Below are 26,012 nucleotides of genomic sequence, written 5' to 3'. Positions count from 1 at the left end.
AGTTTAGCCCCCCCAGCACCGCCGAGGGGGTGGAGAGGCCAGTTTAGCCCCCCCAGCACCGCCGAGGGGGTGGACAGGCCAGTTTAGCCCCCCCAGCACCGCCGAGGGGGTGGACAGGCCAGTTTAGCTCCCTCAGCACCGCCGAGGGGGTGGACAGGCCAGTTTAGCCCCTCAGCACTGCTAAGGGGGTGGAGAGGCCAGTTTAGCCCCTCAGCACTGCTAAGGGGGTGGAGAGGCCAGTTTAGCCCCTCAGCACTGCTAAGGGGGTGGAGAGGTCAGTTTAGCCTCTCGCGGCTCCCGCAAAGCAGCCAGGTGTCCGTCCAGGCACCTGGCAGATCCCAACTCTGTAGTAGGGAAGCAGAGCCTGGACCAACTTTATGACATCAGCAATGAGTGGATGTCAGCTCACTCTGCTGAAAAACAGGTCACACAAGTGCAAAACTGCACTCCTGTGATCCATAGGAGTACAGCCAAAGGAGCTTTAGCTGTTAAGTCAAAGAAAGCTTTGCAGGAGAGCAGTGTGTACAGCAAACCTTCACTGTCGCCCTTTACACAAACCTCTACACTTTAGGAAATACAAGGATGTGCTAGAACAAGGGTAGGCAACCTCAGCACCAAGCCCATTAGGCTTCTGTCTCTGGGAGTCATGCCTCGGCTGTCAGTCTTCCAATGCTTCAGAACTCCATCTTTAAGTGGAACGAAGTCCATGAAGTTGCCTACCCCTATGCTGAAGACCACCATCTAAATATATTAAAAAAAAGCACGGTCTGCTCAAAACAAACTGGAAACTGCATGGGAAAAGGTTACCATCACTAGATTACATTATTCACACTGCCCTTTCCCCATACAAGTTTCTTCCAGCGAGGAGTTGCATCTTACCTTAAAGAAACCAACAACGGCAACTTCGTTTGCTTCAATGAGAGCCGTTACTGCTGCCTCATCCTCCAGGGTGGATGCAGCTGGGCCAGTGCGCTTCTTCAGCCAGTTGACAATGTCTGCTGCATCCCTGCCAGCTGCAATAGATCAGACTGCCTTTACATTTGGTAATATTGGTATAAGCCAACACAATTTTTCCAGTTTTGAAACCGTGGTAACGGGTTAAAAAAAAAAAAAACCTCATGGTCATTGCTGTCTGTTCCTACCCGAGACCCTAACAGCCATTTTCTGATAGTGCCAGTATAGGGAAGAAAGGAATCCACCAATTGGCAAAATGGTCCCACTGATAAAGGAGCCATATTGGAGAGATTCCCTTGCTTCCTGTTGTGTTTGCAGGACAGAAATGAAAGAAAAAAAAATAAGGATAGAAAGCGAAAACTAAGCCAAACACAAGTTTTGACTTTTGATGTACTTAAGTGTTATAGGTTACCTATAGGTACTGTAAATATCTCCTAACCTTGCACCGTAGGAGATATTTACATTTCATGCAGCCGATGTCATTGGCGCATGCGCTCTGAAGAAACACCACCCGTGCAGTTGCATACTAGTACATTTTTTTTCCCTGCAAAGAAAATGCATAAAGGAAGAGTTTACTTCCTCTAAGCCGGCCCCATTAAAATTTAAATGCACCCATGGCTATTGGGATACATACTCAGAAACAGTCTGTTGCTATATTCCCTCTGGCTCATTGACCAGATCAGTCATTGCCGAGTTTGGCGGGTTCTCCGGTTTCAAAATCAACTGGAGTAAATCAACATTTTCCATTTGGTTCCATGTATACACCACAGCCTTCAGATGTGGCTCTCCAAATTTCACTATTTAGAAATGTAACTTTAAACCTAGATTCACACATTAATATTTACCATCTTATACAGAGATTAAAAATATAGCCAAGGTATGATTAAAGCAGTAGTAAACACCAATTTTTTTAACCCTGCCAGGTAAAGTCATAATGTGCTAGTAAGCAATGTATACTAGCACATTATGAAACCCTTCTTAGCACAAAGCCCTCCAGCAGCACGCTGTCACTGCTGACTGATTCCATGCTATGGCCGTCTGGCTGTGCCACAATGATGTCACTGAGATCCAGGATAATTGGGGAAGGAAAGCCGCTCAGGTGTGTCAGCCCAACCTGGTGCTGGTAAGACCCGCCTTCCGGATTGATGCAAAAGTAGTGGAACCGCACTCCGGTAAATGAAAGCAATGAAGTTTCTTTATTCTTCAAAATCATATGCAAACAGACAGTGTGGGGAACAGGTAGTCCAAGGTTGACGCGTTTCACGGCACACCGCCGCTTACTCAACCATAGTGAAGGATAACGGAAATCGATTGGTATTAATAGACGAACAAACCATAGTTAATTGATGCGATTGCTCGCAGGTTTGTGTCATTAGCTTCATTTTCCTCAATGAGGAGCCGATTAATCTGTGATCTGACACCTGGGACCTTTGGAAGTACATATGAAGTTGCTTCGTAAAGAAGCACAACACAAAACACAACAAATGTGAAACTAAAACATACGTGGGAGCCATGGACTGCAGCAAGGAGCCCTGAAGGGACAGCACAGGCATGCTGTGTCCCTTCAGAGTGCATGTTCCGGTGACATCACTGACTGCATGCAGTGTGAATATCCCCTAAACAGCGCATGTTTAGATGTTCACAATACATACAGGTAAGCCTTGTAGGCATAAGTACAAAAACGCATTTACTTCCACTCTAACGTTACCCTCAAACCTTATGGGCAGGGCAAACCTACCTAAAATATTCCTGCCACACTTTACTGAATGTCCCTAAAGAGAATATTTTCTGAAATACAGTAATCTCCTTTAGGGACCCAACATGTGAAACTATAGCAGGGGTGTCCAACCTTGTGACATTCCTGGGCCACAATGGAAGAAGAGTACTTACTGGTCTTGGGCCACACAAAATACACTAACAAGTATAGCTGATAAGCAGAAATGTTGGGCAGATCAGAAGTTAATCACTGCTCTAGATAGATAATGTATTGGAGTAATAAAACCCCATTCAAAATGTAAAAAGGGGCAACAAACTATTTGACACCGTTTTTGATAATCAATATCTGGTTCGATGGATGGCGTAACGATTCTCAAGGTGCTCAGATATTTGGTGCCAACTTTGCCCTTCACCCCTGAATAGTTGCTGACAAATCTAGGTGCTGTTAATACCCACCTCAAGATGGATATAAACCATAGGGAGCCAAGGCCACCAATCTAAATACATTATAAATACCCACGTCCAGATGGATATAAACACAAACTCCTTTATTAAACCTAAAGGTTTTCAAATTTTACGTTAAATTGAGAGGTGGTTGAGTTTGGCTTCTTTTCACACGGGCTTTCCGATCCGGTCTGCCTGTCTCAGGCAGACCGAATCAGATGCTCCAGGCAGCCCTATGGAGCCGCTGACACCAGCTGCTATCCGATCCCGTCAGTGAAATCGACAGCTGGAAACCCTATTTTCCAGGCGTCTGGAGGATTGGCTGAAAACGGACAGGCGGTCCATTCTCATCAGATCTCCCATAGAGCAGAGCTCTGACAGCTCTGTCTCTTCTCACAGAGTGGAGATGGAGCTGTCACCTGCCTGATCGATCAGCAGATCAATCCCTGCTGAGCAAAACTGACTCCATCGGGCACGCCGCCCGTGTAAAAGGAGCCTTTATGTCCATCTTGAGGTGTATTTATAGTGTATTTGAATTGGTGGAATTAGCTCCCTCTGTCAACCTAAAGAGGGATTGGGGAGGAGTACTTCTGTACCTTGCAGGACTTTATGGTGTGGTGCTTTCAATATTTTTCCCCATGCAACAGCTCTGAAGGCAACTGGTTCCAATTGTTGCGATATGTGCACTTATAACATGCGTTGAGTAGGACATTTTATGTTGAAATGTTGCGGTAATGCGCTAGGTTGGTGCACCCCTCTTGTTATAGTTCTATTGCAATGCACAAGGATACCCATTGTCCTGAGGCAGCAAGGTCTTCGGCGCCAAGAGATTCGTACACCACATATACTTCAGTCCACATTGGAGCAGAGGAGAATGACTTTCATAGTGAAGGCCAAGTCCTGGGTTTAGGATCACTTTACAATTTGCTAACAGTTTCTCCAGGGAGTGGGATATGGCCCAAAATCTGCATCTACGCTGGTACCTTACCCTGTATATTCTAGCCAAATATCCTAATGGCAGCTCTAATCAGTGTGGACAAGTGGGCACCCCGTCTCACATGCTATGGTTCTGTCCACATTTGCGCAGCTTTTGGAATGGTATATTCAAAAATGCTCTCTGATAACAGGTGTCCTACTCAAACCCAATATTGAACAAGCCATACTGAGTATAGGAGTTTCTAACATCCCAGTGTCGTTACGCCCTATAGCTATGCAAATCCTGATGGCAGCTAGGGTCAGTTATGAGGAACTGGAAGTCAATTTATATCCCCAATGTAAATGAGGTCAGACTAGTGGAAGATATACATGTTACGAGAATTTTAGCTTATAGGGATGGCAACCTCAAGAAATTCTAATCTAATTGGAAACCATGGCGAACAAAGAGTATGAAACCTGGCATACAAACACAGAGTATGAAACCTGGTGTATAGTGTTCCAATCATTGATTCCCTATATTATTCCAAAGCTCCTAGGTAGAAGGTATTGCATTGATTTCATCATCTACTTCAGGATGAATCTTTACGAATGTTGTAGTTTGATAATGCTTATTACGACAATATGTACCTTTTAGAGTCGGTTCACACTAAGGCGACACGACTCCTTACTACTTCGGGGGCAACTTGTGCATTGCCATGCACCGCGACTTCGGAGCGACTTGCATGGACTTCACATAATGGAAGTCTATGCAAGTCGCTCTGAGGTTGCCCCAAAGTAGTACAGGAACCTTTTTCGAAGTCGGAGCGGCTTGTGTCGCTCCTATTAGAACGGGTCCTGTAGTGGTCAATGGACCGCGACTTGTCAGGCTGACAAGTCGCGTTAGTGTGGACCGGGTCTTAAACTAACAATTTACACAATTTTCATATGTGGAAATGTTGATATAGTCCAGTTCTGTCACTTCTTTACCTGATGAATGTAGGTTCTCTCCTTTTGTATGGTTATAAATTCTAATAAAAATCTGATTAATTTTTTTTTTACTAAAATAGACCTCTGTTAAAGAGGTTGTAAACCTCGAATTTTGAAAAAAAAAACCTGAAAGACAAACATAATGAGCTAGTATGCATTGCATACTAGCTCATTATGAAATACTTAACCCAAGAACGAAGCCCCCAGGCACCAACCGCTCACCTCTCTTGTGGGCGACATGTTCTGTCACCCTTCTTCAGGCCATCTGATTGGCTGGACCCGCAATGACGTCACTTCAGCGTGGAGGAGCCGACAGCCATGGGGCTCTGAAGGAACGGCACCAGCGGCCGTTCCTTCAGAGAACGCACCAGTGATGTCACTGGCTGCATTTAAGGTAAATATCTCCTAAACGGTACATGTTTAGGAGATATTTACAGTACCTATAGGCAAGCCTATGATGAGGCTTACCTATAGGTACAACTTGCAGAGGAGGGTTTACTTCCTCAACTTCAAATGGCGCACCTGGATCCTCTGCACATATTCAATCCATCAACTTGTGGCTCCTCCCCCAAAACATGCCAGTTCCAGATCATAGTTCAGTATTGGCTCTGGCATTGGACGAGGAATTGTTAATGTATTGAATTGCTGCCTATAACACTTGAATCTTAAGGCTCCATGTACACGGGACGCTGGAAATGGCCGTTTAATTAGCAGTTGGGCGTTTTTTCAGAAGCCCCTGAACCCATCTACATTTTATCTCATCTGTCCATGTACACAGGGTCGTTTACAGTCATTTGCAGGCAGTTGCGTTCAGGGACTGTTTTTAGAACGCAATTATTTGCGTTCGAACGGGTGTTTCCCGGCGTTTCAAACGCACAAACGCGTCCGAACGCGATGACCCACGTTTAGGGTTCGCGTTTTTCCATTTTAAAGGGGAATCATTTTTTTGACCTCTAGGAACGCTTCTAAACGCCAACGCCCGCAAACGCTGCTAAACGCGGGTACAAACGCGACCGAACGGACATTTCAAACGTCCTAAAAATTCCAGCATTCAAAGGGACTTTAACATTCCGTGTACATGGAGCCTTAGAAAGCAGACAGTCCACAGAGAACGTGCCTACTGATAGTCCCCTGTACCTCACTGGGGAAAGGCGGCATATTAAGTTACTTAAAATAAAGGCACCATGTGGCACATTAAATATATTTCAGCTATCCAATACTTGAAAGACTTCTCAAAAAGTCCCCGGCTTGCTCAGAACCTCAAAATAAAAATTGAATTGCTGCCAATCAATGTGCTTTGCCAAGACATTGAAACGCGTGAATTCATTACAGAATGAAAAAATATTCGGCAGATGACTGTTCTGCACAATCCCATTAAAGGCAGAGGATAAAGTAAAGTTTGGTTACCTGAGTATTCTTTAGGGGAAGATTTGTCTCCATTCTTAAACAATTTTATTGTAGGGTATCCACGAACACCAAACTGCTGAGCCAGCTCTGACTCTTCCGTTGCGTCTACCTTTGCCAGCCGGATATTTGAACCTTCATCATGCAGAATCTTTGCAGCTTTGTCATATTCGGGAGCAAGGGCTTTGCAGTGTCCACACCAGGGAGCATCTAGAAAGCAAACATCCACAAGTCATACAAACATGCCAAACTGGTAAAAAAAAAAAAGTTCAAATGCCAGCTTGAAGATGAGAAGTTGGGCAGATAAAACCAGTCTTAAGATGAACTTTGATCTATGAAGGCATTTCGCTAAACTTTGATGCAGGCATGACAGGGACCCAGAGATAGCAAAACCCAGGCGGACCGCCCTGCATTTACCACCCATTAAAAGCATTAGATAAAGCAGGCCTTGCCTGAGATAGCTTTATTTTAATACCCAACCCTAAAAAAAGGCATGGCAGCTGTGCTCAACTTTGAGTATTCTCATGGGAAGGGGCTTACTGCAAACCACCACAATGAATAGTGCAGCAGGCTGCCCAGTATAGCCCACGCTCAAAGTCTGCCCCATGGCCCTTCGTTCAGACATCCCAGCTTCTTGCCCATTCAGGGCAAATGTGTTTTTTTTATGTTTCAATGTTTTTATTGGATTTTTTGTAAGAAAAAGATTTAACAGCGCACAAGGAGCCAACATGGCTCAACCATTGTCTTTGAGGGCATTATATTTCACAGAATACATGAAATACAATGATGCCAATCAGAAAGTTACAATAGCAAAAATGAGAAACCAATAAATCAGTAACAGGAACGGCAAGCTCAGGTTGGGCATCCAGCAAATGAAGCAAAAAACAGACAGTGCCCCCTCCATTGCATGCTGAAGGGCAGGTGGTCCAGGCCCGACCCCCCCAGGTGCCCCTACGGGAACATACTGTGCCTTTGGGAGAGGACGGCCCCCAACCCCCGACCCCCATACCAAGCCCTCTACTAGTGGGGGGCGTAGCCTGTCAGCCGTGCACAGTCCGATAGTAACAGAAGAAAAAGAAATAAGGGGGAAAAGGGCAAGACAGGGAAGAAAGGAGACTGCAGAGGGTGGGAAGATGGGAAAGAGGAAAAACATCAGCGGCTAGTGAAAAAATAGAGGGTCGACACCCAGATCCCGCTCACTCCCTAAGGAGGAGGAGATTTTCCCAACATCTCGTCCAAGGCGACCAAGGCTCCCGACAATGTGTTTTTTTTTTTAAAGCCCCCTGCAGCATTCTACTCCTGAACATCCCCCCACGCTGCAGCTGGCAAATTAAATTGCTGGCGCTTTAGGTGGCATTGAGGGGGGGGGGGGGGTGCCTGCAAAACTTCCTATTGAGGTCTCAGGCTACAGAACTAATCGGAAGGTCTAAGCCAAGGGTGCAACCCATTGCCCTCCAGCTTAGGGGTGCACCGATCCGACTTTTCTAGTCCCAATACCTGGCATTGTGTATCTGCCGATACCGATCCGGAACCACACATGCACAATATGCATGCGGCTGCAGTACAGAGCAAAGCCACTGCTTCATGTGTACGGCTTCTCCATTCACAGGCGGAGTGCATCTGATATCACTCCGCCTGTGAGCCGGTGTTTTAAAATTTTATCGGACCCATGAAAATTCCGGACCTAGTCACTTCCGGCTGGTGCGAGCCCCGGTGCGCACGCGCACAAGGTCTGAGGAAATTCTAAGACTTAGAGAACAGCTGATTGAGAGGGGGAGGGGCTGAGGTGGGACGCACACACCGCCGCAGGAAAATTGCTGTCACGGGCGAACCATATGTGCTAGAGACCCCAAAATTGTATCGCAGGTAGCCAAGACGCTCCCCTACAGGTGTTAAAATTTTGGGGTCTCGGGGATGAAAGGGTGCGGAGCAGTGGTCCCCGGTTCTCGGGGTCACTGCTCCGCGCTCTTTCATCCCCGAGACCCACGGGGTCACTACTCCGTGCCCTTTCATCCCCGGGACCCCAAATTTCTATCAGCTATAGGGGAGCGTTTTGGCTACCTGCGATATAATTTTGGGGTCTCTAGCAGCTTTGGTTCGCCCGTGACAGCAATTTTCCCGCGGCGGTGTGTGCGTCCCTCCTCAGCGCCTCCTCCTCTCAATCAGCTGTTCGCCAAGTTTTAGAATTTCCTCGGACCTTGTGCGCATGCGCACCAGCCGGAAGTGACGAGGTCCGATTTTTTCACGGGTCCGACAAAATTTTACAACACCGGGCCCATACAGGAAGTAGCGGCTCTGTGCAAGTAAGGGACGACTGAGCTTGGACTTTACCGATACCCCGATCCAGCCATGTTGGCAGTATCAGCACCAATATCCGATCCCAATATCGGATCGGTGCATCCCTTCTCCAGCTGTTGCAGAACTACAAGTCCCATGAGACATTGCATGGCTGACAGTTACAAGTATGACTCCCAAGGGCAGAAGCATGATGGAACTTAGTTCTGCAACAGCTGGAGAGCCACAGGTTTAGCACCCATGATCTAAGCACTGCTGCACAACAGGAGGTGATAATGCTTTCCCCAAGACACCAACACGGGACACCAGATTTCAGTGCCAGCTGCTGCAGAGGCGGGCACACAGAGCACTGGTAAAAACCCAACTGGAGCAGAAAGAACTTTACAAGCACCAACAGTGCCCTGCATGGGTAGGGTAATCAGGTCTTCAAAGTGAACCTCAAAAGGACAGAAATCACCATTACAGAATTCAATTCAGACTAATCCAGGCTAGTGTTAATTGCCATGAAGCAGCCATCAAATTCTGAATACTTGCCCTTCATGCTTGTTCCAGGTCACCAGCTCCCTTGGCTGCCAAGATAATGACCGTTCCACAGCTTACACCTGCAAGTCACCATGGGTCACTACCTCATTACCTCAGCCTCTTCAAAAAAAAGGAAACTGCAGCAAGCGCCACTGTTCAAGGATTTCACCTTTTGACTAAAAAAAAAGTAATTTTTCTTCAAGTAAAAAGTGCATTATTTGTTGCCATAGCCTGTAAAGCATTGCGCCACTGCAATCAGATTGCTGATGCCATGCAGGTCTCTTGCAGACTTGTCAGTGTATCGGCTGCCCATAGATAGAATCTTGGCTGGTCCCTGCTGAACTGGCTGATATTCAAACCATACATGGCTGACTGAAAGGATAAGTCCACCCTAAAACCCAATGCATCTTTAGACATCCACAATTGAACACCAACTTATCTAGCCCTGTAAACTGTAAAAAAAAAATATCCAGTTTACTTCTCTTTGAAGCCGATCCGATCCGATCTCCAGCGGCGGAAGCTCTGCAGAAGACACTGCTGATAATTGGATGTGAAATAATGGGAAGAGATGTCAGCCATAGACTAAGGGGCTTCCGTTGTCAGCTGTGTCCTCTGCACCCGCCTCCATAGCAAAGCTGCCACTGACAGCTCAGCAAAAAGTATTACCAATTTTTTTCTTTATAGGACTAGGTAGGACCGTGTCAGATCGTGAGGTCCATAGAGGCAGGTTCAGGACTGTCAGATCCCTGCTGTGGTCCATCAAATCCAGTGACAGGAGTGGAGGGCAGGGCCGGGTCCCGCTGTGACAATGCATGCAGCAGCCAGGTTCGGGAGCGCACCCGCATGGGTGCCCCCATGGAAAGCCAATTTCTGTGGGGCACTCTAAAAAAGGAGCCCAACTGGGGCACCCAAGAGCATTGGGGCTGCTCTGTGCAAAACCGTTACACAGAGCAAGTATAACAGGTTTGCTTGCATTTCCAAAAATCTGAACCTTTACAACCCCTTTAATGATTTCTCCCCTATTCCTGTTCTAGTGACAAATTGCTTCCCAATACTTTGTTTGGTGACCATGGTCATGGACAGATAGCGCCCCAATCTCAATAGTGGGGACAGATAGCGCCCCAATCTCAATAGTGGGGACAGATAGCGCCCCAATCTCAATAGTGGGGACAGATAGCGCCCCAATCTCAATAGTGGGGACAGATAGCGCCCCAATCTCAATAGTGGGGACAGATAGCGCCCCAATCTCAATAGTGGGGACAGATAGCGCCCCAATCTCAATAGTGGGGACAGATAGCGTCCCAATCTCAATAGTGGGGACAGATAGCGCCCCAATCTCAATAGTGGGGACAGATAGCGCCCCAATCTCAATAGTGGGGACAGATAGCGCTCCAATCTCAATAGTGGGGACAGATAGCGCTCCAATCTCAATAGTGGGGACAGATAGCGCCTCAATCTCAATAGTGGGGACAGATAGCGCCTCAATCTCAATAGTGGGGACAGATAGCGCTCCAATCTCAATAGTGGGGACAGATAGCGCCCCAATCTCAATAGTGGGGACAGATAGCGCCCCAATCTCAATAGTGGGGACAGATAGCGCCTCAATCTCAATAGTGGGGACAGATAGCGCTCCAATCTCAATAGTGGGGACAGATAGCGCCTCAATCTCAATAGTGGGGACAGATAGCGCCCCAATCTCAATAGTGGGGACAGATAGCGCTCCAATCTCAATAGTGGGGACAGATAGCGCTCCAATCTCAATAGTGGGGACAGATAGCGCCTCAATCTCAATAGTGGGGACAGATAGCGCCTCAATCTCAATAGTGGGGACAGATAGCGCCCCAATCTCAATAGTGGGGACAGATAGCGCCCCAATCTCAATAGTGGGGACAGATAGCGCCTCAATCTCAATAGTGGGGACAGATAGCGCTCCAATCTCAATAGTGGGGACAGATAGCGCCTCAATCTCAATAGTGGGGACAGATAGCGCTCCAATCTCAATAGAGGGGACAGATAGCGCCTCAATCTCAATAGTGGGGACAAACTGCAATAAAAACCCGATAGATCTTCTACACCCTGCAAGTTTTAGATACTTAAAATGCTCTCCTTTGAAAACCTCCACAGGTAATTTGCTACGCTGGCTGCAAATAGGATTGACATCCATATATCCCATGTTGATGGTAAAATGTCACACGCAGAAAATTAAACTTCTGCACACAATTCCTGCATTATATGGCTTCTCATTTGATTTTATGAACCATCATTTGTCAGTGTCACATCACCCCAGGGCTACACAGACATTAATAGCTAAATTAAGGCACAACTAAGCAGGGACAATACACAAAAGGAACTGCAGACCATTTCATACAGCAAGGTCCTTTTGCTCCACCAACCTGTGCCCATACCATAGATCAGTGGTCCTCAACTCTGGGCCTCAGGGCCCACTAACAGGCCAGATTTTAGGTATTCCCTTGGGGAGATGCAGACTAGAGTACTGCAATCACTGAGCAGCAAATGAGATCACCTGTGATGTAATTTAGTCATCTTGCAAACCTGGCCTGTTAGTGGGCCCTGAGGACCAGGGTTGAGGACCACTGCCATAGACAATATAAACCTGGGATCTCAGGGCTGAACTGCAAATGTCTCACTGCCTGTGATTAGCTGTGTGCAATGTGGGCTTCCTGGTGGGATCAGGCAGGTGGGTTGGGACTAGGATCTCAAACACCCCTGAGCCGTGCCGCCTGTGTCCATAGACTGCACAATGTGGCTCAACCCCACCCCCTGCCCGCCTCACAGCATTCGATTGGCAGCAGCCCAAGTCCCAGTGACAAGACAGAGGGGAGAGGAGACTGCAGCAAGGCACATTACTGAATGGCTCAGACAAGTTTTGATTGGAGGGGAGGGAAATAGTGGGGCGTTTACCTTAAAGAGGTTGTAAACCCCCAACATTTTTTTTTGCCACCTGCAAGAGAAACACATAATGAGCTAGTATGCATCGCATACTAGCTCATTATGCAATACTTACCTTAGAACGAGCCCACGCCGTGCTGTCCGCTTTCCTGCATGACAGGCGACATGTCCAGTCGCCCGTCTTCCGGGATCGCGGCATCCGGCCATCTGATTGGCCGGAGCCGCGGTGACGTCACTCCCGCGCACGGGAGCCGACTGTCACGGAGCTCTGAAGAATGGCACGATCGGCCGTTCCTTCAGAGCGCATGCGCCAGTGATGTCACTGGCTGCATGTTTAGGAGATATTTACAGTACCTATAGGTAAGTCTCATCATAGGATCATCTATAGGTAAAAGTTATAGAGGAGGGTTTACTTCCTCTTTAATACTGGGAATGCATTAAAGGTACAAAAATACCCCACATTTAGAACCACTTTAAAAATAGTTACATGCACACATTACAAACCAGTTGATTTTTTTAAATCACGTAAGCTAAAGTTCAACTTGATATGACACGTAGAATACATGCAGCTGATGCTCCGGCTCCCGATGTTGCAATCCGATCATAATCTGACTGTTCAATGATTGCAACACGGCTTCAACCAAACTGGACCCAACGTCACCACTAAAGCAGACCTTCCTCAACCGGGAGGACTGATAATGCTGCCCTCACACTGACCGTTCTCAGTTCTCCATTTCCCTGATGGAACACTGAAAACATTCCACAAACCTGTAAGCCATTGTCTCAATACTCAGCCAAGCTTCTAGCAGAGGTCGCACTACTTGTCAAATCACCAGGGCAGAATTTTACAAACCAAGCAAAATGGGAAATGGCCCCACATTTTGCTCCAGCTTTTCATCTTAGAGTTGTAGAGTCAGAGGGCTTTTATTTTTATCTTCATGCATTCTATGCATGAAGATTTAAAAAGGCTTGGTGTGTAGCAGCCCCCCAGCATGCCTAATACTTACTTGGGCCCCCATTCTATCCAGCAATGTCCACGAGTCCTCGGCCATCCTGGTATTCCCTCTTGATACAGCTGTGGCACCATTGGCTCCTACAGCTATCAATGTGAACCAATCAGAAGAGGAGGGAGCAGGGCCAAATGGCAGCTCCCTTTCTGGCTACAGAGCTGCAGCACAGGGGCCCCCATAGTAAGCCGCTTGTGATAGGCGTCTTGTACTGCTCCCCCTGGACCCTCCTACGGTTTATTCACCACTGTAGATCCAAAACATCAGACAAGGACAAAGGGTTACCTTTTGTCCTTGATGTTTTCATCTACAGTGGTAAATAAATGTGCCATAAGTGCCTTGTTCTGCTCTTGGTCCCTCTTGGATCTGGCACGTGAGGTTTATTCACCTTTGTAGATCCAAAACAGACAAGGATAAAAAGGTAACCTTTTGTCCTTGTCCGTGATGTTTTGATGTCCAGTGTTGGATCTACAGTGGTGGATAAACCTCACGTGTTCACTTACATCGGTGTGCGGTCATCACTTTAGGTTTGAAGATACTGCTAGACTACGGATCTGACCTGCACCTGATTATAGATCCTCACCCAAGCGGTTCATCTGCATTTGTCTCAACCTAAGGATCTGGGCTGCACTGTGCAAAGCCAACTGCACAGAGGCTGGTTCTAAAAAAAAAAAAAAAAAAAAAAAAAAAACACAACATGCATGAGACAATCACTTTAAGAAGCAGATTGCCAAGGGTGGCAGGTCCACTTTTCCAGCTTTGCATTCAAAGACTCATTCACTCTAGACCAGTGATGGCAAACCTTGGCACCCCAGATGTTTTGGAACTACATTTCCCATGATGCTTATGCTTTCTGCAGTGTAGATGGGTATCATGGGAAATGTAGTTCCAACACATCTGGGGTGCAAGGTTCACCCTCACTGCTCTAGGCATTAGAAACCACTGTTCTCCATGTGCCCTGTTCACACCAAACATGTGCTACATAGAAATGCAGGAGGTGTACTTTCTTTGCTGCAGAATGTATATGCACCACAGAGCACTGACGCAGTGTGGTGACAAAGTTCAATTAAATGGATTTTGAGTAAAAAAAAAAAAAAGGAAAAGTGATGTACTGTAAAGGCATTGCACTGCTCTATACAACCAGAGTTCTGTATAACCTGTATGGGCTGAACGGGTTCCTTTGTGTGACCCTATGGAGTTTTTTTTTTTTTTTTTTTTTTGAGCATGCAATCTGGAACAATTTTAGCCTCATCCATGGGTTTGGATGAAACCAGGAAACGTTAAATGTTCCATTGTTCTATAAATTATACACTAAAATAATGAGGGTGTCAGATTTATGCCTAGTACATGGGCCAAATAAAAAAAAAAAAGCCATTTGGCCCATGTACATCAGATGGTCCAACAAAAGCTGGCCAAACCCTGTGGGACATGCATGATGGAAAGCCAGCAGCTGATTGGCTCCCGATCACTCTTAGCCAATGGCTGAGCGTTCTGACCGAGTGCCCTGGTGGCGGGGGGAATCCGTCAGAACAGAACAGTTCAGCAGGGGAGATCGCTGTAATGTCAACTGTTTGTACAGCATCTGACCAGAGCTGTCAACCCACTGGGTTGAAAGTACCAGGCCAGTGCCCTCTTAAGAGCATTAAAGGGCCCCGCTTACACAATCACCCACGAGAATAAAAATGCAAATCAATAAGGCGATATTTATTGGTACAGAAGTGCCAGGCTAATGACATCTTCCAAATTGGGCGGCTGGGTCTGGTGAACACACACACGGGAGTCAGACTCGACTGTCCTGTGTGCGCCTGTTCCTGTGGAGGAGGACAGCCATTCCTGCAGTTGTGGGCTCCCCCTCTACAGCCCAAATGGCCTGACAGCAGCACAGGGCTGACTGATGCTTGCCAACTGCCAAGTTAGGGAGCGGGATGCACTCGGGAACGGGGAATGCCGCTTGGCAAGTGGGGCCCCTGGACAACTGCCCGCGTGCCCATTTGGCAAGATGGCCCTTACCAGGCTTTGGTCTCATCAGGGACACTTTACTTGTCCTGTAGGCAAGAGGAAGCAGAATGAGTGTCCCCAAAACAGGATTCCCCTCCTATCCCTGTTCTGGTGACCACTTTATTGTAGCTGTTGCCTTACCACTAAAAAGGTGATGAGGACAATCAACCCCCCCCCCCCCCCCAGTGTAGACAAAAAGCAACCATAAAAAAAAAAAATAAAAAAAATAAAAAAAAACTTGAATAGGTTTTGGCTTCGGATACAATAAGCTCTTGCTTTACAGAATTTACTCAGAACCGTCTCCCTTCTGGCACTTTCTGTACTCCTTGGGCTATGTTTGCATATTGAAGCTTCAAAGAAGAATTGTACAGAGTTACATTCCCACGGTACAACGCAAACGAGGGTTTTATTACAATTGTAGAAAAGTAAAGACAAGAATGCAATGGCTACCCTATGGGGGAACATCTCAACCAAGGTTCCTCCAACAAGCACCTCCTGCCTCAGATAAGGGGCCGCTGAGCCCTACGATACATTAAAGTGGTTTTAAACCTCAGACATAAAATATGAACAAAGCAAATCCCTCTCTAGGTGTCCTCATCTCAATTGAAGAGCACCAATTTCTGTCTGCCGCTTCCTTCCTCTGCCATCAGCATTAACCACTTGCCGACCAGCCGCCGTGTATTTACTACGGCTCTTGCACCAAACAGCCTACATGTACTAGTGCGACCGATTTTTTATTGCCGATGCTTTGGTCGCATATCCGTGTCGGCCCAATATTTTTGTACATAGTTTAGTTTATTTTTTGACAGGTACTCTTGTGGTGGGATCTGGGGTCTAAGACCCCAAATCCCTCTGCACTTAAAAGCATTCAAAACGCCAAGTTTGCCTGTTCCGAATGCTGTAATTGTTATGAATTTGGCACAGAGTACCCGGAAGCGATGTGATGACATCACTTCCTGTTTTTTTTACATGGAGACCCAATCAGAGCCGAATGCAGCTTTGATTGGGTCTTCTGTTCTGCAGCCGTGCAGGCTGGTTGCCCAGGTCTCCTGGTGGGGCGGGAGACCCGCGGACGTCCCCTCCCGCTCCTTGCAAGGACAGCCGATCGGCTTCTAAGCCACATTGGTCGTCATTACAAGACAGCTGACCGTTGGCTATGGACGCCGGTACCGGGGTGATGTCTCTAGCTGCAGGCCTCACTCCGGTACAGCACTTTCCTGAAATATCGGGTTACCTCAGGAGGTTCATCAGGGGCCGATTCAGATATCGGGGAAAGTGCATATCGGCCCCCCGATATATCAGCTTTGATGATAATTGGTCGATCCTTAACGTACATAGTTTTGTTTAATGGCCACTAGATGGCATAATCACACCTTGTTTGGCTAGTGGGGATGTCCAACAGGTCCAGTGGACCCCATGTCTGCCAGCCACCCGTGATCATCCCTGGGAGAGGCAGAAGGGCTGTGCCTATGCAAGTAAGGCAGATTGCCGTTCTGCAAGGAGACAAGATGGAGATATAGACAGCCTCAGCTCTGTTCCCATGTGCAGGGAGGTGTGCCTCTTCGCTGCAATCAGCTCAGAACTCCCTGAGCTCTGCACAGTGTCTTTCCAGTTCTCCACCCCTTTTTCTGAATTCCGAGAAGCTTCATAAAAATCAGCACTTGGGATGACTGCAGATAAAAAGGTACAACTTACGTAGGAGGATTCATTTAATTACCTGATAGCCCTTTCACTGGGTTAATGAAGTCTGCAACCACTTTGTGGGGGGGGGGGGGAGCTTGGAGCTTTACTTATAAGTCTGCAGCTACAGTATTCGTATCTGCTGACTTTAAACACTTAACTGCCCCTGAATCCAGTGATGTCCTCATCCGGTTTGATTCTTCGCTTGGCTTTGGGTGCCGGCAACTGAACTAAGGGAAACCAAAGTGAAGCCTCGTGGCTGCACAGCCAGGTTCCTACTGCGCATATGTCCCGCTGTGCCTTGTGAGGGGTCCCATAGTCTTCGGGGACCTGTGAAGGGTCCCATAGTCTTCGGGGACCTGTGAAGGGTCCCATAGTCTTCGGGGACCTGTGAAGGGTCCCATAGTCTTCGGGGACCTGTGAAGGGTCCCATAGTCTTCTGGGACCTGTGACGAGTCCCATAGTCTTCTGGGACCTGTGACGAGTCCCATAGTCTTCTGGGACCTGTGACGAGTCCCATAGTCTTCTGGGACCTGTGAAGAGTCTTAGATTGGAAGGAAAGGGGGCTGAACTTCCAGCTCAGTTCGCTGCAAAGATCTAAGCTGGAAGTGGGAGTATCAAAACCAGCCCCCCCCCCCCACTCACTCCCAAAAAGTGCCAGAAGTGGAGAAGGGAGGGAGCAAACAAGCAGAGCTTCCCGTTTTGGGTGGGGCTCCATTTTAAGCCATCTCCAACAGGCTACCAGTGGTGAAGGGGGAGCATTCTTCCAACTGGCCACCAGCAGCAAAGGTGGGCATCTAGTTTTCATGGTCTGCATTGTGGGCCATTTCTCTCATTACTGAATATTTATTGGTATGAATCAGCCCTGGGTGTCAATGTGCCCCGTATTTCCAATTCTCCCATCCACAATTTGCAGCTCTCACCAATAACCCAGGAGCTGTAGATATCAGCAGTTCCCGAGACATGAAAGTCATGTCAAGGATTCCTTCACGTTAAGTAACCCGAGACCGAATACAATGTGTCCAATCCAAATATATACATTAGTAGCATACCAAGATGGTAAAGTCATGGCCACAGACAGGTGAGCCCCCAGAAACATATTTAGAGGTTTATGACCCCCCCTTGCCCCCCCCCACGTTTTTCAGATGTCTTGTCTGGCTGGCTACTGTGACCATGACTACCATCTTGGTATGCTACAAGTCAGACTATTTTACCAAAAGTATTGGGACGCCTGCCTTTACACACACACATGAATTTTAATGGCATCCCAGCCTTAGTCCATAGGGTTCAATATTGAGTTGGCCCCCAATATTCGGTATTATAGTGTATGTTACACTATACAAAATACTACATCGGATACACATTTTATCAGAAAAAGAAAATTTTAATACAATCCCCTTTGGCAGATTGTGGGTGTGCAGACAGGCTATACCAGTAATCGTCAATTTATGAGCCAAGGGGGCCACAAATGCCACCCCCCCCCCAACATCAAGGGCCCAATGTGCATTATATGTAATATTTCAGAGGACAGTCAGACTGCAGACCTAATAGAGGAAATGAGGGTCAGAGCGAGGACATGCTACATTGTTGGCAGGGGAGATGCTGCAGAAGAGCATTGATCTTTACTAATCTCATGTAACATGTTCAGTTTCATACTATTACCCTAATGGGTGATCAACCTATGGCCCTCCAGCTGTTGTGGAACTAAAAGTCCCATGAGTCACTGAAAGGCTGACAGTTACAGGCATCAGAGACTTCGTTCTGCAACAGCTGGAGGGCCACAGGCTGAGCACCCATGCACCCTGCCACTAATCAAAGTCCCCACTATAGACTGCTGAGGTTGGGGGGCTGCACAGCTGGAGGGCAACAAGTTGAGCACCCATGTACCCGGTCAGTAATCCAAATCCCCACTACAGACAGCTGAGGTCCAATGTCAGTGGTCTGTAGTGGGGACTTTGATTAGCGACCAGGTGCATGGGTGCTCAACCTGTGCCCCTCCCAACATCAGCAGTCTGTAGTGAGGACTAATCAAAGTCCTCACTACAGACTGCTGACGCTGGCACAGCTGGAGGGCAACCGGTCACTAATCCAAGTCCCCACTACAGACAGCTGACCTTGGAGGGCCGCACAGCCTGCAGCCACAGGTTGAGCACCCAGTCGCTAATCAAAGTCCCAACTACAGACAGCTGACCTTGGAGGGCCGCACAGCCTGCAGCCACAGGTTGAGCACCCATGCACCCAGCCACTAATCAGTCCCCACTACAGACTACCGACATTGGGAGGGCTGCACAGCTTGCAGCCACAGGTTGAGCACCCATGAAACCAGTTGCTAATCAAAGTCCCCACTAGAGACGGCTGACATTGGGAGGGCCACAGGTTGAGCACCCATGCACCCGGTCACTCATCAGTCCCCACTACAGACTGCCGACATTGGAAGGGCCACAGGTTGAGCACCCAGTCACTAATCAGTCCCCACTAAAGACTGCCGACATTGGGAGGGCTGCAGAGCTGGAGGGCAACAAGTTGAGCACCCATCTGCTAATCAAAACCCCCACTACAGACTGCTGAGGTTGGAGGGCCACACAGGAACCAGGGTCTATACATTGGGTTATGTAGTGGGGGGGACACAAAGTTGTTATGCCCCACCCCCATGCTTCTTTCCCATGTATCTTAGGGGAAGGTACAATGTAACAATTTATGAAGATTTCTATAGAGCGCTCTGGCGACTAAACAAGTTGCTGCACACGGCAGCTGTTTGAGGTCCCCGATTAGTTGATACGAGTGTCGGCTCAATTGCTGCTCTCTTCTCATTGCTCTGATGTTTAAGTGTTCCTATTGGCTGGAGGGTGAACCGGTGTTCTGCCGAAGACTCCAAATTGCCGAATTCTCCAAAGCAGGGATTCCCAAACTGCAGGCCTCAAGTTCAGGAACTAAAATTCCCATCATTCCTAGTCATGTCTGAATGTCAAGAGTTTTACAATGCCTCCTGGGACGTGCAGTTCTGCAACAGCTGGAGGGCCGTAGTTTGGGAATCCCTGCTCCCAACAATGTAATTTCCGGTGACTAGACCCAGAATTTGAGATTTCAACCACTTGGTGTTATCACACAACACCAGCAGCCTTTACACTCTGGTAGATGCTTTAATTAGTGCAGATTGTTTAGTTCGCCCACTAGTTGTCACTGCCCTGGAGGCGGCCATGTTTTTTGGTTACTAGCTGGCGGACTAACAATCGGCACCAATTATAGCATCTACCGGGAGTGTAAAGCTGCCGGTGTGTTCAGTGAAACCACCAAGTGGTCAAAATCTCCAATTTTCTCCTGGTGTACACACTGTAAGCAACTTCGCTGGAGACCTCGGCAAGGGCTGGAGACCTCGGCAAAACACCGGCTGTCTAAGGCTCCATTCGCACCTAAACGTATTGTTTTCGGGCGTTTGGAGGCAAGCATTGACATCTAACAAAAACACTTGGTTACGTAGTTTGAGCTTCAGGATGACAAAGGCTCAGATGTGAACAGGGGGGCCATTGAAATGAATGGGATTTTACTCATTGGGGCGTTTTGAGACTTCACAGATCGTTTTTTGGAGCTGAAAGGCGGCTCAGGTGTGAACAGGATTCTAAGCTATGCCTTTCCTCACCATGCCTGAATATAAACCTGAAAAACTTCCCAACATAAACCAGTTAAACCAGAAGATCACACCAGGATGCATTCAGACAGAACAAACAAATCTCTGTATAAGCCACAGACCCTAAAATCTGATTGTACATCCTCCCATTAGATCCTACAATCCGATTGTACATCCTCCATTAGACTATGCAGCATGACCCAATATGAAGACACCTAAGCAACCCATTAAGGCAGACAGTCCCTTGACCATAGTTGATGGTTCAAGCAGACAGTATAGTGTACAGTCAGCATAAGGCCCCTTTCACACTTCTGCAACTGTCCCTGAAAAGTCACATGACGAGTCACACTCCATGATTTCCAATGAGTGAAGTTGCAGATATGAACTGTAAAGTAGACAAATTACAGAGGCATGGCTTCAAATCTAGTAAAAATAAACACGACTTTTGGGTCACACAAGTGTGAAAGAGGCCTAAAGTTACCTGCAGGGACCGGACAGGATAAAAAAGTGAACCCTTGCAATACATTAATACTGATACACTTCTGCCTCTCGTTTGCACTGAGTGGTACGGTACGGTTGGGTTCAGTACGGTACGGTTCACCTTACGTTTCCACCAATACTACCCTTTCATGATAGGCGTGGTGTAGCAGGAAAGTGGTGATTGATGATTCTCTGTCAACCAAAGTTTGCAGAGTGTAGCTCCACCCTGTTGGTACGGTACTAATGTGCTTGGAAACTAGGGATGCACCGAAATGAAATTCTTGGCCGAAGCCGAATAATAATGAAATGCTTGGCCGAAGGCCGAATACCGAACGCGGTGTTTCGCATTTTTTCCATTTTGCCAATTTTTAGGGGGCACGCTGATGGGCACATTTTATGTTAGGGGGCACGCTGATGGGCACATTTTATGTTAGGGGGCACGCTGATGGGCACATTTTATGTTAGGGGGCACGCTGATGGGCAAAACAAAACATTTAAATCAGCGTTGCTCTTAAAATATGCCCATCAGAGTGCCCCTTAACATAAAATATGCTCATCAGCATGTCCCTTAGCATAAAGGGGCACACTGATGGCCACATTTTATGTCAAGGGAGCACTCTGTTGGGCACTTTTTTTTCAAGGGGCACTTTATAGGGCACTCTGAGGATGGCAACATGGCAAAATATGCCAGTCTGCACACTAATGCTTGTGCAGCTACCGTATTCTCCCCCAAATGTGCTCCACATACCTGAACTGCAGCCAGGTCGGAGCCAAAAGCCGCGAACAGGGGGGCGGGGCGTGCACATAGTGTCACGTCCTAGCTCGCTGGACCGAGTGTGAAGGAGCCGCAGTCAGGAGCAGGGGGCAGGACGCGCGCGTGACGTCACACCCCCTACTCGCAGCCGGACAGGACACCGGCGGCGTGTGAGCAGGGAGCCGGGAGCCGCAGTGAGGAAGGGGACTGAAGGACTCCTGCTCGGGGATGGCGGGTCGCCGGTCGGGACATTGTTCGGCACAAATTTATTCGGCCTTTTTACTTATTCGGCCGAACACCGAAAGGGCTTTTTTACTATTTTCGGCCGAATATTCGGTGCATCCCTATTGGAAACCCAACGAAAAGGGTCCCAACAAAGTGGTACGGTATTAGGGTACCATTCACAATGGAAACGGCAATAATTGTGTACCGTACCACTGAGTGGAAACGAGCCATTACAGACGGTCACATTGTTACAATCTGATTATAGAACCAGATTTGTATCAACTAGTCCAGATTTTCAGGCTTCATGTACACGGGACGCTGGAAATGGCCGTTTAGGAGCAGCTGGCTGTTTTTTTTTTAGAAGCCCCTGAACCCATCTATATTTTATCTTATCTGTCCATGTACACCGGGTCGTTTGCGGGCAGTTGCGTTCAGGGACTTTTTTTTAGAACACAATTTGCGTTCAAACGTGTTTCCCGGCGCTTCAAACGCAAAAAACGCGATGACCCGCGTTTGGCGTTTGAGTTTTTCCAATTTTAAAGGGGAATCATTTTTTTGACCTCTAGGAACGGTTCTAAACGCAAACGCCCGCACAAACGCGACCGAACGGACGTTTCAAACGTCCTAAAAATTCCAGCATTCAAAGGGACTCTTAACAACGTCCCGTGTACATGGAGCCTTAGGGCCGGCTTTATTACAAAGATGAGAATTTCTCTTCAGGCCCCTTTCACACTTTTAGTAACATTTTTCCAGGGAGCAACAAACGCAGGAAAGCCGTTCCCTACTAAAACCTATAGGACAGTTCACACTGCAGGTGCGCTGTGCTTTGAAGTCCTGTATGCTGCATCTTTGGTGTAGTTCTCAATCGCACACAAAAAAAACCCCAACCTTCTGGCATAAAAGGGCGACTTCTAATCTATGTACACTACAAACTGTATGATTGAATTGGTTCAGATATCGCTGTTTTACTAACCTGACAGCTTCTAAATCTAAATAGGAAACGAAACCCGCCATAGGAAACGAAACCCGCCATAGGAAACGAAACCCGCCATAGGAAACGAAACCCGCCATAGGAAACCCGCCATAGGAAACCCGCCATAGGAAACCCGCCATAGGAAACCCGCCATAGGAAACCCGCCATAGGAAACCCGCCATAGGAAACCCGCCATAGGAAACCCGCCATATTACAAGAAGGAAAAAATAAAGCACCCCGTCTCAGAGCTTGTGCACAGAAGCAAACGCATATGCAAGGTATCGCCGCGATCGTTAGAGCAATAATTCTAGCACTAGATCGCCTCGAAACTTGTAACCTGTAGATTTCCCCCCCCCCACCCCAAAAGCATCACCTATGGACGCTTTGCTAGGAACTTTTCTAGGAGTAGGCGGGGCAGAGGAGCTGGGCCAGCACACTCTTCCTGGTGTTCACACATTAGTTTATTTCAAATTACAAGTAAAAAAAAGCCATGGATAGTTTTTTTTTTGGGGGGGGGGGGGGAGGGAGGTCTTGAGAAATTATCTTGGTATATAATCAGAGACCCTATATAATAAAATGGAGATTGTTGTAATAATTTGTCACACTATTTGCGCAGCAAATTTACAAATGCAATTTTTTTGGGGGAAAATATACTTTTTTAATTAAAAATAAATTATATTTCCCCCCCCAAAAAATTGCATTTTTGCTGCGCAAATAGTGCGACAAACGTACTGCAATGATCTGCTCTAGGGCAGGAATTCCCAAACTATGGCCCTGCAGTTCAGGAACTACAATTCCCATCATGCCTAGTCATGTCTGTGAATGTCAGAGTTTTACAATGCATCATGGGAGTTGTAGTTCTATAACAGCTGGAGGGCCGTAGTTTGAGGATCCCTGCTCTAGGGTCTCTGATTACATTCCAAGATCATTTCTCAAACCCCCCAAACACTATCCATACCTATAATGTTTGGGGGGGGAGGGGTTTAGTAATTTTGTAGCAAACAAATACAGATTGTAACCTGTAAACAAATGTCAGGACTAGGCCTGGGATCCTTAAGTGGTTGAAGAATTAATCAGATTGTATTGTGTGGGCTGTTACTGAGAAGCACCGCTATGTATTAAGCAGTGAAGGGGGATTGCAGGCTGAAAAAAAGGAGTAGAGTGTCAGCTCCTGGGCCCAGACGTCACGCCCGGCAGGGAAAGGGTGACATGTCTACAGAACTAAGTACACGTCAACCAAACTTAAAGCCCCGCCCGCGGGTAGAGTCAGCGCTTCCCGATTGGCTGACGTGCCCCTGCGTGCACGCTCATTGGCTGGTTCACCCCGTCACTCAGCACAAGTGCCCCGCCCATGTGTGCCCGGATTTATGGGAAAGGAGGGGGTGCAGAGGCTACCGCACCCCCCTCCTCCTCTCCCCGGCTTTATCATAGCGAGCGATAAATAGAAGCCCCCTCCCCCCTTATCCCGGCTTTCACTCACAGAACTCCACCAGCAGATAGTCGTTCTTCAGCGCCTCCTCGAACGTGTCCTTCTTCACCACCAGCACGTGATTCTCCTCCAGGACGTCGGCCCGGACCAGGAGGACGAGGGCGGCTAACACGGCGAGAGCGGGGCGCAGCATGACTGAAGACTCTCCGGGGTGTACGGGACGTGGCGCTGGGTTGAAGGAGGCCCACTCTCTGCGCATGCGCTTTATATCGGTGGGACAGCGGCTCGTGTTGAGCTGTGACTGGGCCGCGCTCCGCTCCCGGGCTCTGATAGGACGGTGGGCCGGGAAAGGGGGCGGGAGGAGCGTTGATTGGCTGCTGGGAATGCTCTGTCAGGAGAAGCTCCCCGCCCACCCGCTTGCCCGGAGTTCCTGACAGGACCCTCCTTCTGTGTGTATGGACGTGACTGGGGGAGCATAGACACCCCACCGACACCCCCCTCCCCCACCCCACTACTACTACCAGGGGGACACGTCACACCACCCCCCTATCTGTTCTGAGAGAACGGTGAGGTTGCCCATAGCAACCTGCTTCTTCATAGCAACCACTCAGCTTCCCCATAGCAACCACGTAGCTTCTCCATATCAACCACCAGCTTCCCCATAGCAACCAGTCAGCTTCCTCATAGCAACCAGCTTTCCCATAGCAACCAGTAAGCTTCCTCATAGCAACCAGTAAGCTTCCCCATAGCAACCACTCAGCTTCCTCATAGCAACCACTCAGCTTCCCCATAGCAACCAGTCAGCTTCCTCATAGCAACCAGTCAGCTTCCTCATAGCAACCAGCTTTCCCATAGCAACCAGTAAGCTTCCTCATAGCAACCAGTAAGCTTCCCCATAGCAACCACTCAGCTTCCTCATAGCAACCACTCAGCTTCCCCATAGCAACCAGTCAGCTTCCTCATAGCAACCAGTCAGCTTCCTCATAGCAACCAGCTTTCCCATAGCAACCAGTAAGCTTCCTCATAGCAACCAGTAAGCTTCCCCATAGCAACCACTCAGCTTCCTCATAGCAACCACTCAGCTTCCCCATAGCAACCACTCAGCTTCCCCATAGCAACCACTCAGCTTCCCCATAGCAACCACTCAGCTTCCCCATAGCAACCACTCAGCTTCCTCATAGCAACCAGTCAGCTTCCTCATAGCAACCAGCTTTGTCATAGCAACCAGTCAGCTGCATCATAGCAACCACCTTCCCTATAGCATCCAGTAAGCTTCCTCATAGCAACCACTCACCTTCCTCATAGCAACCACTCAGCTTTCCCATAGCAACCACTTAGCTTCTCCATAGCAACCACCCAGCTTCCTCATAGCAACCAGTCACCTTCCCCATAGCAACTAGCTTCCTCATAGCAACCACTCAGCTTCCTCAAGCAACCACTCACCTTCCCCATAGCAACTAGCTTCCCCATAGCAACCACTCAGCTTCCTCATAGCAACCATTTACCTTCCCCATAGCAACCAGCTTCCCCATAGGAACCACTCTGCTTCCTCATAGCAACTAGCTTCGTTATAGCAACCAGCTTCCCCACAGCATCCAGTAAGCTTCCTCATAGCAACCAGTCAGCTTCCTCATGGCATCCAGCTTCCCCTTAGCAACCAGTTAGCTTCCTTATAGCAACCAGTTTTCCCATAG

General features: G+C 47.9%; 1 protein-coding gene across 1 annotated transcript in view; it reads right to left on the bottom strand.

The window, feature by feature from the left end:
- P4HB (prolyl 4-hydroxylase subunit beta) overlaps positions 1 to 24,592 on the bottom strand; it is a 39,371-nt gene extending 14,779 nt beyond the window's left edge. Inside the window, exons 1-3 of the mRNA XM_082271789.1 lie at positions 24,370 to 24,592; positions 6,424 to 6,630; positions 880 to 1,013 (exon numbers count right to left, since the gene is read on the bottom strand). Coding sequence (XP_082127915.1) covers positions 880 to 1,013; positions 6,424 to 6,630; positions 24,370 to 24,577 — 549 coding nt within the window. The 5' untranslated portion in view covers positions 24,578 to 24,592. The remainder of the gene's footprint in view (positions 1 to 879; positions 1,014 to 6,423; positions 6,631 to 24,369) is intronic.
- Positions 24,593 to 26,012: the final 1,420 nt, after the last annotated feature.

Source organism: Pelophylax lessonae, assembly GCF_965119305.1.
Source record: "Pelophylax lessonae genome assembly, chromosome: 11".
NCBI lineage: Eukaryota > Metazoa > Chordata > Amphibia > Anura > Ranidae > Pelophylax > Pelophylax lessonae.
This window is presented reverse-complemented; position numbering and strand designations above follow the sequence as displayed.